Genomic DNA, 11,718 nt, shown 5'->3' with positions numbered 1-11,718 from the left:
GGGAGCTGGGGGAAGGGATGGGCCTGGGTCACCTCTGATCTCTTACACGCCATCCGGATGGCCCTGGCCTCTCACTAAGACCTGCCACTCCTCTTTGGCATGGCCTCTTCCCAAACCCCCACATTGCCTCTTCACCCACAAAAGTGGTCTCTAAGTGTCACTTGGTCCATGGAACCTCCACCCCTTATGGCTTCAGTGCCCCAAATAGGGCTGGACCCCTGATCCTGATCCACCTGTAGCTATCCAGCTCCTTCCTGGGGACTTTAGAATTGAGGGGGGCATGCCTGGTTGTGCTGGGAATCCACACTCTCCCTGGCTGGACCTAGAACCTGTGGACTCTCATCCTGAGGGCAGTCATGTTCTGCCTGCACCTGGTAACAAGAAACTTGACTGCGGAGAGAAGAAAGAGGAGAGAGGAACAGAGCCAGGAAACTGCCTGTTTCCGGGGCTTTTTCTGTTCCCCATCCTTGGCTTTCTAAGGCCACAGGGAGGTCCCTTCCCCTGCTTTCCTGTTCCTGAGTCTGTTCTGTGAAATACTCCAATTCTTACTTTTTATCTCAAACCAGCTCAAGGCGGTCTCTTTTCCTTTCAACCAAAGAAGGGTGCTCCTAGTGGCTAAAGGTACATATTTCTGCAGCTAGATTTCCAAGCCCGAATCCTGCCCTCCACAACATGTGGACAATACCCGTGTTGCATACAGAGCATGGCTGTGAATTGAGTTAGTGCAGGCAAAATGCTGTCCACAGTGTCTGGTACATGCTAAGTACTCTGCAACGGGAGACCACCTCCTTCTTGGTCTTCTGGGCACTTCTGTGAGTGAAAGGAGGCACTAATAACAATCATACTGGGATGCCCGCATATACTGGAATGCCCCAGGTGAACCAGGCCTTATCTGTGTTACTCCATCTATAACTTAAACTAACAAAAACCCCACACAAGTCACATTTTGTTCTTCAGGCTACCCAGGAAGGCATATTAGGCAGGGACTGCCACTTTCTCTCTAAGAAAAACATCATGCCAGTAAACTGGCCCACGGTGGGCAGAGGGAGAGGGCCCAGGAGGGGGCGGACACCCATGCCTGCGCAGTTGATGAGGAGCCAGAAGGCTGATTCTGGCTGCAGAAAAAAGGTCAGGGTTGCATTTTCCTTCTTTGCTTCTTGATGGATGATCAATATTTTGAAATATGACATCCCAAGGCCAATGAGACTGGTGCCACTCCAGAAAAGGGCCACTCTGTGGGCGGGATGGTGGGAAGGGACCTGAAGGTGGGGTCAAGGGAGGCCCCAAAACAGTCTACACAGCAGGAGGGATGGCCAGGGCTCAAGAGCTATAAGTGGCGTCTCAGGGCCCTAACGGGCGTCTCACCATGCTGTTCCTGGGGCTGCTGCTGCTGCCGCTGCTGGCAGGTGCCCGCCTGCTGTGGAACTGGTGGCAGCGCAGGAGCCTCCACCTCCCGCCTCTTGCCCCGGGCTTTCTGCACCTGCTGCAGCCCAACCTCCCCATCTATCTGCTTGGCCTGACTCAGAAATTCGGGCCCGTCTATAGGCTCCACCTTGGGCTGCAAGGTGAGAACCTATTCTTGCCCTGGCCCTCACCACAGGAGGATGGCAGAGGAGGGGAGGGGGTCCTCTCTCTCCACTGACCCTGCTTTGGCTCTCCCCCAGATGTGGTGGTGCTGAACTCCAAGAGGACCATTGAGGAAGCCATGGTCAAAAAGTGGGCAGACTTTGCTGGCAGACCTGAGCCACTTACCTGTAAGGGCTGGGGGCATTTCTTCTTTCTTTCTTACAAAAAAATTTTTTTAAGAGATGGGGTCTTGCTATGTTGCCCAGGCTGGTCTTGAATTCCTGGTCCCAGGTGATCCTCCCACCTAAGCCTCAAGTGGGAGCCACCTGCACCTGGTGGGGGCATTTCTTGGGGGGAAGAAGCAGGGGTTGGGGAGGCAGAAGATCGGGCCCTTGGCTGACCTTGGTCAGTTCCCACCCTCCAGCCCCCTGCTCCTCCTGCAGACAAGCTGGTATCTAAGAACTACCCAGATCTGTCCCTGGGAGACTACTCTCTGCTCTGGAAAGCCCACAAGAAGCTCACCCGCTCAGCCCTGCTGCTGGGCCTCCGTGACTCCATGGAGCCCGTGGTGGAGCAGCTGACCCAGGACTTCTGTGAGGTAAGGCTGGTCTCCTGAGACCCCTCGGGTCAGCCTCGCCTCTTGCAGTAGTCCCTGCCCTGCCCGCTGTACACCGGCCTGCTGAGCTCACCCTCCTTCTCCACAGCGCATGAGAGCCCAGGCCGGCACCCCTGTGGCCATTGAGGAGGAATTCTCTCTCCTCACCTGCAGCATCATCTGTTACCTCACCTTTGGAGACAAGATCAAGGTGCCTCGAAGCCCCTCCGGCCCACCCCCAGCCCCTCCCTGGGCCTCTCCTAGTCCTGAACTGAAAGCTCGTCCTCCTTTTCTGGCAGGAGGACAACTTGATGCCTGCCTGTTACAAATGTATCCAGGAGGTGTTAAAAACCTGGAGCCACTGGTCCATCCAAATTGTGGACGTGATTCCCTTTCTGAGGGTGAGGAGGTGGAGCCTAGACACCCTGGGTCCTGGGGAGAGGTGGGTGGAGGGAGAGGCTTCTTCCCGCAGCTGCACTCTGATGCTTCCTGTCGCAGTTCTTCCCCAATCCAGGCCTCCGGAGGCTGAAGAAGGCCATAGAGAAGAGGGACCATTTCGTGGAGAAGCAGCTGAGGCAGCACAAGGTGGGGGCTGTGTGGACGGGCTCCCCTCGGCCCACAGCCAGGGACGCTACTGGCCATAGCATAATTACAAGGCGGGTTCACCTGCATCCCCCAGTTCTGGGCCTGCTGTCACTCCATGCCCCTCTCCCCAGGCTAGGCGCTCAGCCTGCTCCTCCCACCCTCTGCAGGAGAGCCTGGTGGCAGGCCAGTGGAGGGGCATGATGGACTACATGCTCCAAGGAGTGGCACAGCCGAGTGGTGTGGAAGAGGACTCTGGACAGCTCCTGGAAGGGCACGTGCACATGGCTGCGGTGGACCTCCTCATTGGTGGCACTGAGACCACGGCAGTCACCCTCTCCTGGGCCGTGGTGTTTTTGCTTCACCACCCTGAGGTGCGCCCTGGGGACAGGCATAAGGCTCCTTCCCAGCAGCCCAGTCAGGGTGGTGGGCACCCTCGCTCGACTCTGAGCACTGTGCTTGCCCAGAGGGGCTGCTGTCTCCTCACCAGCACTCAGGCTCACTGGGTGGCTGAGGGAGTGGCTGGATGCTGGGCAGCTGTGGGCTGGCTGGGGCAGGACTCCACCCGATCATTCCCCAGATTCAGCAGCGACTGCAGGAGGAGCTAGACCACGAACTGGGTCCCAGTGCCTCCAGCTCCCAGGTGCCCTACAAGGACCGCGCACGGCTGCCCTTGCTCAATGCCACCATCGCCGAGGTGCTGCGCCTGCGGCCGGTTGTGCCTTTGGCCCTGCCCCACCGCACCACACGGCCCAGCAGGTGACTCCCAAGGGTTGGGATGAGTGAGGGAAGCCTGAGCCCAGCGAGGTCCTGGCCAGCCTCTAACTGCAGCCCCCTTCAGCATCTCTGGCTACGACATCCCCGAGGGCACAGTCATCATCCCCAACCTCCAAGGCGCCCACCTCGATGAGACGGTCTGGGAGAGGCCGCATGAGTTCTGGCCTGGTATGTGGGGGGCCAGGGGCCTGCCGTGCAAAGGTGGCGGAGGCTGGTCCCCAAAGCCGCCGAGCACCTCCCCACCCACCTGTCCACCCGCCCGCAGATCGCTTCCTGGAGCCAGGCAAGAACTCCAGAGCGCTGGCCTTCGGCTGCGGGGCGCGTGTATGCCTGGGTGAGCCACTGGCGCGCCTGGAGCTGTTCGTGGTGCTGGCCCGACTGCTGCAGGCCTTCACGCTGCTGCCCCCCGGGGATGCCCTGCCCTCCCTGCAGCCCCTGCCCTACTGCAGCGTCATCCTCAAGATGCAGCCTTTCCAAGTGCGGCTGCAGCCCCGGGGGATGGGGGCCCACAGCCAGTGAAGGGGCAGGACCGATTCCAGTCAGGTGCCTCAGTTTCTCCTTTATTGCTCCCCTATGAGCCCCTCCCCTCCCCCCTGTAAACATAGTGCTGTGAGGTCGCTGGCAGAGAAGGAGAAGGCTTCCTCCAGTGGCCAGGTGGTGAAGGCCCCTGGCTCTTCTCTTGGGGCAACCCCTCAGTGCTCGGCAGTCATACTAGGGTGCGAGAGAGGTGGGCAGCAACTCAGCCTCCGCCCGCTGGGGACCGAAAGTTTCTTGGTCTCAGCTTCATTTCCGTGAAGGGCACCGAGAACTCAAAGCCCTTCCAGTAGTACCAGCTCACTCCCTGGGGTGTCAAGAGAGTGTCAAAGCCAGATGTCCCATCTGCTTCTCCCGTTCAGCCAACCGCCCCACACAGCTCCCCTCCTGACCCTCTAGCTTCATCCTGAGCAGGCCCTTTCCAGCCAATAAATCAGCTCCAGCTCCCTCTGTGTGGCTGGCACGATTATTCCCTTTTACCCAGTGCTCAGTCCCTTGCCTGTTACACTGCGGGGCTAAAATCTAGGCAGGCTGAGCCCCAGCCACCCCCAGCTCTGTGCTGCCTCCCGCGCCTCACCTGATGGTCCACCGTGCTCCCGTAGAGCCCGTTGAGGTTGGCATAGTGGCAGTTCCTGTACCACCAGGCCCCTCGGTAGGAGACAGCGCAGGAGATGAGCAAGTTGTTGGGATCCCGATCACGGGCAGAGAAGACACTGCCGCTGTGGTAGCTCATGGAGTCCCCTGGGCAGGGTGGAGGAAGGAGCCATGAGGGCCTCCCCTCCCAGCCTCACCCTCACAACCGCGTGGCCTGTGCCTACCTGCGGTGCCATGGTAGCCCTCCAGGTGGAGGCGGTAGTACTCCGCAGCTGAGTCTACGCGGAAGGAGTCGTACTGGGCGAACACAGCCTCGTCCCCAGCCCGCAGGTCCACACGCATGGAGTAGTCACCGGCCTGTGTCAGGCTGTGCAAGGCCTCATTGCCTGGGGGTGGGAGACATGCTCTCATCAGGGTCCTGGTGTCCACAGGGCCCCCATCCCCTCCATAGTTTCCCAATCCCTGTGAGGCACTGACCCAGCCAGAATTCTCCAGAGATGTTCCCAAAACCATGGGCATAGTCCTCCCAGTCCCTCCAGAAGTCTGTCTGTCCATCCATGCGGCGCTGGAACACCTGGAAAGCAGGTGGGGGCACCATCAGCCTCTGGCTCCCGGGGCAACAGCTCCTGCCCTGCACAGACCCCTGGGCTCTCCAATGCCACCCACCAGCCAGCCGCCCCCATCGGTCTCCATGTCGCAAAACACGTTCAGGGGCCGCTCGCGGTTGCCGTTGAGGAAGATGGTGGTGGTCCTGGAGGCAGCGGCTCCGTTCTGCATCTCCTCCCCGCAGTCCCTGGGGAAGGGGATCCGCAGCCCACCTGGGGAGAGGAGAGCAGGGGCCAGTCCTTTTCCAAGCCTTAGGCCCTGGCTGCCCACCCAGCCCCCGGCTGCCAGCGCCCCTGCGTCCAGGTACCCGTGGTGAAAGAGGTGGACACTGGCGGCAGGAGGCTTTCGCCCCACATGGCCTGGAGCCGAGCACTGTAGGGGGTGGAGGGAAAGAGGCCGAGCAGCTGGTGAGACGTGACCCCTGCCGGAAGCAGGATCTCCTGTGGGACAGATGAGGGGGAGGGTCAAGGGAGAGGGAGGTGGAGACCCTCTGGGTGGGCCACAGGCAGCACCTCCTGGAATCACCCAAGGAGGGGAGTTGGTCAGTGGGGCACCTGGGTCTGTCCACCAGGGGTGTCGAAGCTCAGCAGGTAGCCTGTGGGCCGGACTTGGGGCTCAGTCCAAGTGAGCAGGGCTGTGCGGGGGGTCACTTCCTTGGCCTCCAAGTCCCGAGGGGCCTCTAGCCCTAGGAGGGAAAGTGGGAAGAGGAGATGGGGATGAGGCCCATCCTGGCTTCCTCTACCTCCCCTCTCCCATCCCACTCACCCCACAGACCCTACCTGTGGTGAAGGTGATGCTGGCTGGGGAAGTGAGGTTGGGGCCCCGCAGACCACGCACAGTGGCGGTGTAGTTGGTGTGGAGGACGAGGTCATGCAGGGGGTAGTCCACCGCACTGCCTGGGGCCGCGGCCTGCAGAGGCGGGGCTGGGAGTGCAGGTTGGGGGGCATCAACGCCTGCCCCCTCCATCCCCAGCCAGAGTCCAGCCTCCCGGCTGCAATCCCCATCCTGCACATGTCCCTTCCAGAGGCCTCAGCCCTACTCACCCCCAGGGGCTGTGACCTGGACGTCATAGGTGTCCACAGGATTCTGGGGGGGCTTCCAGTGCAGCATGGCGAATCCCTCAGTCAAGTTCAGTGCACGCAACTGGGTGGGGCCATCAGGAACTGGGGGAAGGGGAGGGGCTCAGAGGCATCTCCGCTGCGCTCTCTACTCCAAGCCTCCCCAAACTCCACTGGGCTCCTGCCCGAAATCAGAGCCTCCACCACCTCCCTTCACCCTCCCCGTTCCCTCCCAACTGCCACCCATGCCATTTTCATGGCTCCCACCTCTTGCCCTGGGTCCCAGTCCATTTCACCTGTGGTGAGGAAGCCTGTGAGAGGCTCACTCTCCTCAAAGCCTCGGACGGAGACCACGGTCACCTCGTAGCGAGCGCCTGGGATCAGCCCCTGAAGTTTCTGGGTCCGGACCCGGCCATCCACCTGCACACTTTGTGGCTCCCCTGAAAACATTGGGGACCAGGGGTTACTCAGGGAACCCCAGAGTGGCTGGAAGGTGGGCAGAGTACAGCAGGGAGGCTGACACGTGAGGCAATGAGCACATGGCAAAGGCACCACCTCCATCCGCCAGCTGGTAGGAGACTTTGAAGCTGTCCACCCGGGATGGCGGGGGCATCCAGTTGACCCTGGCTGAGGTCTCCCCGATTTCGATGAATTGGAGGTCACGAGGGCTCTCCAGCACTGCAGAGGGGGCAGGGAACAAAGGTGCAGGCAGGGGCAGGGAGGCTCCTCCCTACAATTCCCACCCCTCACCCCTGCTCCGGGACAGGCCACCACCCCTTTCCTCTGGACCCCAGGAATGGAAGTCACTCTGTAGATCCCTCCAAGCCCACCACCAACTCGCCCACCCCTGCCGCTGGGTGAGGCACTAGGTGCCTCCACCTCCTCGAAGTACAAAGACCCTCACTTTGGGCGGTGTTTGTGGGGCCTTACCTGGGCTGAGGGTGCGGGCGGTGCCCTGGATGCTGTCGGCCTTGTGGGGCCCTCGCAGCCCATACAGCGTTAGGCTGTACAGAGTCCCCGGACGCAGGTCCCGGAGCACGGCCGAGTGCCGTGTCCCCGGCACCATCAGCTCGCGCTGCAGCAGAGGACGCGGGTGGGGCTCCAGGGTGCTTGGGGATGGGACCCCGAAGCGGAGCAGGAAGGAGTCGAAGGCCCCAGGTGGGGCCTCCCAGTTGAGCCTCAGTGAACTGGTGGTCACATCGGTCACAGACAGCTGGGACAGGCGGGGCCCTGGCTCTCCTGAGGCCTGACCAGCAGGGGCCGGCCCTGCATGGAATGGGTGAGAGAGAAGGGATTAGAGACAGAAGCACACCAGCTTGGTGACCCGGGGCATGTTCCTTCAACCCCGTTTCTCCATCTGTACCCAGGGACTTGCAGCCACAGGGGGGTCCTGTGGGGCAGAGCTAAAGGCCACTCGCATCCAGCCTACCTGTCCTCTCTCCCTGGCACCTGCCTCACGCTCTTTCCCTGCGACCACCGCTTCTGGGCCCCCCTTTCCCCCTTCCCAGTCACAGACTGGAGGCCGGGGATGCCTGGTGGTACCTGTGGTGCCCTCGGCTGAGACGGGCCCCAGACGCTTCCCTTCCCGGAGGCCGTAGAGGAAGAACCTGTAGGAGGTGCTGGGCTCCAGGCCTGAGATGAGGACCTTGCTCTGGTCGCCATCCACCAGCAAGGCCTGGGGCTGCCCTTTTGCGTCCTCATACTGGACCACGAAGGAATCAAAGGGGCCCTGGGCCACGCTCCATGAGAGGCGCAGGGAGTCTGGGGTTGTGTCGGTCACAGCCAGCACTCCTAGGCGGGGCTCTTCAGGAGGTTCAGGGGCCTCTGGGGCTAACTCTGGTGCTGGTGTGTCCTCTTCTGGGGCTGCATGGGAGAAGCCCAGGGGAGAATCTGAGTGAGGGATGCCACGGGGCCCTCCATTTTTATCTTTCTCCCCAAAGAGGGGATTCCAGGCTTGCCCAAGGCTGAGGTGGGAAGCTTACAGGTCCTGGCCGTGGCAGCCTGGTGGAGAGAAGGGAGGAGCCAGGCTCTGCCAGCACTTCCGTCCCTGACTCTGCCAATATCCCTGCTTTGGTGCTGACTCCTGCTCAGATCCCCCGGGGCTTCTGAGCCCCAGCACTGTGGCCTGCGCCCTGCTTGGGAAGTCACTGTGGCCTCGTGAGTCCTTCAAGAGCCCCTCGCGGTCTGATTCAGGTGCTCAGTTCCCCTTCCACACCCAGGGTCCTATCGTGCCCACCTTGAGATAGCACAGGCTCTGCCCCCACCGGCTGAGCTTGGGGGGTGTGGTGCTCCTGCTCCCTTCTGAGAGAAGCTGAGGGTGGGACTGGCCGCTGAAGGTGACGGGCAAATCCCACCAGCCGTGCCCTGGTCAGGCCTGACTGAGGTGGGCAGCAGTGAGCTCCGGCAGAGGAGCCTGCACCATAAATGCAGCCACTTCGTTTGGTTTCTGTGACCCCGCTCATTTTGTTTCCCAGTGATTTTCCTCTTAAAAAAAATGCTCCTGGCTCATCTAAGGCAGGGAGATTTGCCCCTATCTGGACAAGGCCACCCTTTGGGGAGGTGACAGATGCCCCAGTGAGTAATGGGGAGCAGCAGCAGTGATGGGGCAGAGAGGGGGGCTGGGAGACTGGGGGGCCCCTGCCAGGGACTTTCCCTCCCACCTGGCCTGGCTCCTGCTCTTGACTCCTTGACAGATGTCGAAGCCCACAGGGCTGCAGACTCCTCCTTCCTGGGCACAGGCCAGGGCGCCCCACTGCCGCCTGCCCACTCCTGTGGTCATCTTCGTCTTCAGCCCAAAGGCACAAGGAAACCCAGGCAGGCAGCCTCACCTGTCATTCCCAGGGCGGAGACTGGGCCCAGGCGCTTTCCCCCGAGGAGCCCGTACAGCAGAAACTTGTATTTCCTGCCAGGCTCCAGGTCCTCTATGGTGACCATGCGCTGGTCTTCGGCCACAGGCACTGCCTTGGGCTGCCCATCTTTGTCCCTGTACTGGACCACGAAGGAGTCAAAGGGGCCCTGGGCCACTGTCCAGGACAGGCGCAGGGAGCTGGAGGTCTCCTCGGCCACGGTCAGTTCTCCAAGGCGGGGAGGGGGCTGCAGCTCCTTCTCCAGGGGAGCTGTGCAGGGGGAGGAGGGAACGCTCTTAGGCACATGCTGCCTTTACCTCAGCCCTGGCAGCTTCCGGGAGGTGTGAGGTTCTGGGAAAGGGTCCCTCCAGTGCAGCCTCAGGGACAGCTCCTTGAGGCAACACACAGGCCTGCTCCTGCCACGCCCCTCAGGAATGAGGGAGAGCAGCCCCCTCCTCCTCTGGAGGCCTGCCCTAACTCCTTCCTGCCCCACTCCCTCCTGCTGTGATGAGGGTGCAGTAAATACACAAAGATCATCAACCGAGGGAGGGTGGTGGGGTGCAGGGAGGGCCTTTGTTTCCCGGACCCCCAGCCCCTGAGCTGGGATGAGGTCAGAGCTGAGGGGGACTCCCAGGAGGTCTCTGGGTTGTCAGGGAGACACCCCAAACATCAAGAGCTGGTCTGGGTAGCTGGCCAGTGCATGGCTCCCATCACTGCCGGCCTGTGATCCTGCCTTGTCCCCTTGTGGCCATCAGCCTGGCCATCTGTACCTCCTGCTTCCCACACTGACCCCACTGGGCCAGGGCAGCTGGGGTGGGGCGGGGAGAAGACAGGGGCAGAGCTGGGAAAACAGAGGGCAGAGCAGAGGCTTGTCCGGGTGCAGCTGGGGCCGTTGGGTGGGGGAAGGGAGAGCCTGTAGCCCATCCCCACAGTGAGTGTTTGGGAAGAGAATTATGGAGTCCCAGGGACCCAGGCCCCGACTGGCCAGCTGCTCTGTCCTCCTCTGGGCAGTGACTCATGGTCCTGGGAGTGGGGTGAGGGTCAGTGACCCACCACACCCCTTCCTTGGGGGGCTGAGTCACAGCCACAGTAACACCAGGTTTTTCCATAGTCTTTCTGTAGCCAAGCCCTCCCTTATTTTCCACCCCTGGCCTCTGAGTTAGGGAGGAGGGAGGGGGATGGGAACCGCTACTGAAAGCAGCGTCACTCCCAGCAATCATGCAGGTGAGGACACTGAGGTTCTGGGGATGAAGCGGCTTGGCCATGGTCACCCTGGCAAGGGCTGGGACTGGAACTGGAACACAGATCTGCTGGCCCCAAGCCTGTGTCCCTTTTATTTCCCCGGCGTCATCAAATGGAGGAAATAATGCATATTCCTAGGAACTGCGCCGGGCACCTATAGGGACCCACTTTCAGAGTTAAAATGGTTGTGTCAGGGCTGACAGAGGCAATCTCACGGGAAGGCCATAGGGCCAGCTCTGAGGGCTCAGATGAGAGGCTGCTCTGGAAAAGGTGGAGGCCGGACTGGGGCTCACCTGTGGTGCCCTCAGCAGAGACAGGGCCCAGTCGCTTCCTGCCTGCCAGACCGTAGAGCAGGAACTTGTATTTCCTGCTGGGCTCCAGGCCGGGGACAGTGACCTCCCGCTGGTCGGCTGCCACCGGCACCACCTGGGGCTGCCCATCCCTGTCCTTGTACTGGACCACAAAGGAGTCGAATTCGCCCTCAGGAACGGTCCACGAGAGTCCCAGGGAGTCAGGGGTCACATCTGTCACAGTCAGCTCCCCCAGGCGGGGAGAGGGTTTCGTGTCTGGTGCTGGAAAAGACAGTGAGGTGCATGGAGAGGGCGGGGGCGGGGATGGAGGCAGAGGGGCCTGGGAGCTTCCTGGGCTGCTGTGGCTCTGTGAGCCGGTCCCGGGAATGGGAAGGTGACTGGGCCAGGAGTAGGGATAAAAGAGGAGCCAGACAGGAAAGCAAGTGTCCCTTGGGATGCAGGGAAGGTAGGGAGAAGGATGGGTGTGAGGGGAAGGAAGGAGCTCAGGGCCTGGGTTTCCAGTAAATCAATGGGCGGTGAGGACTGGAGGGTGGGGCACAGAAACATGAAATTCCAACTGGCGCCACAAGGGGGCGAAGGCTCTGGCTGCGGGCGGCCTCCAGCCCTGCTCACTCACCGGTCCTGGCCTCCACAGGGACTGGGCCGTGGCGTTTCCCATTTTGGAGTCCAAAGAGCAGGAACTTGTACTTGCGGGCCGGGTCCAGCCCCGAGATGGTGACCGCTCGGAGGTCTCCACTCACAGGCACTGCCTGGGACTGCCCCTGCACGTCCCTGTACTGCACCAGGAAGGAGTCGAAAGGGCCCTGGACCACCGACCACGAGAGGTCCACCGAGTCCGAGGTCACGCCCGCCACCACCAGCTCCCCCAGGTGGGGCTCCACGGGCGGCAGTGTGGGCAGCGGCGCTGAAAATAGCAGAGCAGGCCCATGGGTCAGGATGCAGGACCCTGCCCAAGGCACGCAGTGCTCTCCTGGGAATGGAGGGGGCATTTTTTTTTTTTTTTTTTT

General features: G+C 61.4%; 2 protein-coding genes across 3 annotated transcripts in view; one reads left to right on the top strand and one right to left on the bottom strand.

The window, feature by feature from the left end:
- The first annotated feature begins 1,105 nt into the window (after nt 1–1,105).
- Nucleotides 1,106–4,504, top strand: CYP21A2 (cytochrome P450 family 21 subfamily A member 2). Of its 2 annotated transcripts, none has more exons than XM_017522317.2 (10): nt 1,106–1,565; nt 1,665–1,754; nt 2,010–2,164; nt 2,271–2,372; nt 2,461–2,562; nt 2,660–2,746; nt 2,914–3,117; nt 3,324–3,502; nt 3,585–3,688; nt 3,786–4,504. In XM_017522317.2, exons 1-10 carry the CDS (start codon nt 1,367–1,369, stop codon nt 4,037–4,039), a joined length of 1,476 nt encoding a protein of 491 aa, XP_017377806.1. In that variant the 5' UTR covers nt 1,106–1,366; the 3' UTR covers nt 4,040–4,504. The 2 variants fall into 2 exon arrangements, with proteins under 2 accessions (XP_017377806.1, XP_037592235.1); XM_037736307.1 differs by having other exon boundaries at nt 2,878–3,117.
- TNXB (tenascin XB) overlaps nt 4,063–11,718 on the bottom strand; it is a 76,957-nt gene continuing 69,301 nt past the window's right edge. The window contains exons 27-42 of the mRNA XM_037736211.1: nt 11,328–11,615; nt 10,694–10,972; nt 9,141–9,428; nt 7,855–8,175; nt 7,243–7,578; nt 6,868–6,990; nt 6,609–6,752; nt 6,298–6,417; nt 6,034–6,177; nt 5,809–5,939; nt 5,562–5,694; nt 5,315–5,466; nt 5,126–5,222; nt 4,873–5,034; nt 4,632–4,795; nt 4,063–4,361 (exon numbers count right to left, since the gene is read on the bottom strand). Of these exons, the coding sequence (XP_037592139.1) occupies nt 4,260–4,361; nt 4,632–4,795; nt 4,873–5,034; nt 5,126–5,222; nt 5,315–5,466; nt 5,562–5,694; nt 5,809–5,939; nt 6,034–6,177; nt 6,298–6,417; nt 6,609–6,752; nt 6,868–6,990; nt 7,243–7,578; nt 7,855–8,175; nt 9,141–9,428; nt 10,694–10,972; nt 11,328–11,615 (2,984 nt within the window). The 3' untranslated portion in view covers nt 4,063–4,259. The remainder of the gene's footprint in view (nt 4,362–4,631; nt 4,796–4,872; nt 5,035–5,125; nt 5,223–5,314; nt 5,467–5,561; nt 5,695–5,808; nt 5,940–6,033; nt 6,178–6,297; nt 6,418–6,608; nt 6,753–6,867; nt 6,991–7,242; nt 7,579–7,854; nt 8,176–9,140; nt 9,429–10,693; nt 10,973–11,327; nt 11,616–11,718) is intronic.

Source organism: Cebus imitator, unplaced genomic scaffold (assembly GCF_001604975.1).
Source record: "Cebus imitator isolate Cc_AM_T3 unplaced genomic scaffold, Cebus_imitator-1.0 Scaffold24, whole genome shotgun sequence".
NCBI lineage: Eukaryota > Metazoa > Chordata > Mammalia > Primates > Cebidae > Cebus > Cebus imitator.
This window is presented reverse-complemented; position numbering and strand designations above follow the sequence as displayed.

Coding starts and splice junctions, on each gene's coding strand:
- CYP21A2 (XM_037736307.1), top strand. CDS start 1,367: ATGCTGTTCCTGGGGCTGCTGCTGCTGCCGCTGCTGGCAGGTGCCCGC. Junction 1,755..2,009: donor CAGACCTGAGCCACTTACCT/GTAAGGGCTGGG, acceptor CTCCTCCTGCAG/ACAAGCTGGTATCTAAGAAC. Junction 2,747..2,877: donor AGCAGCTGAGGCAGCACAAG/GTGGGGGCTGTG, acceptor CCCTCTCCCCAG/GCTAGGCGCTCAGCCTGCTC.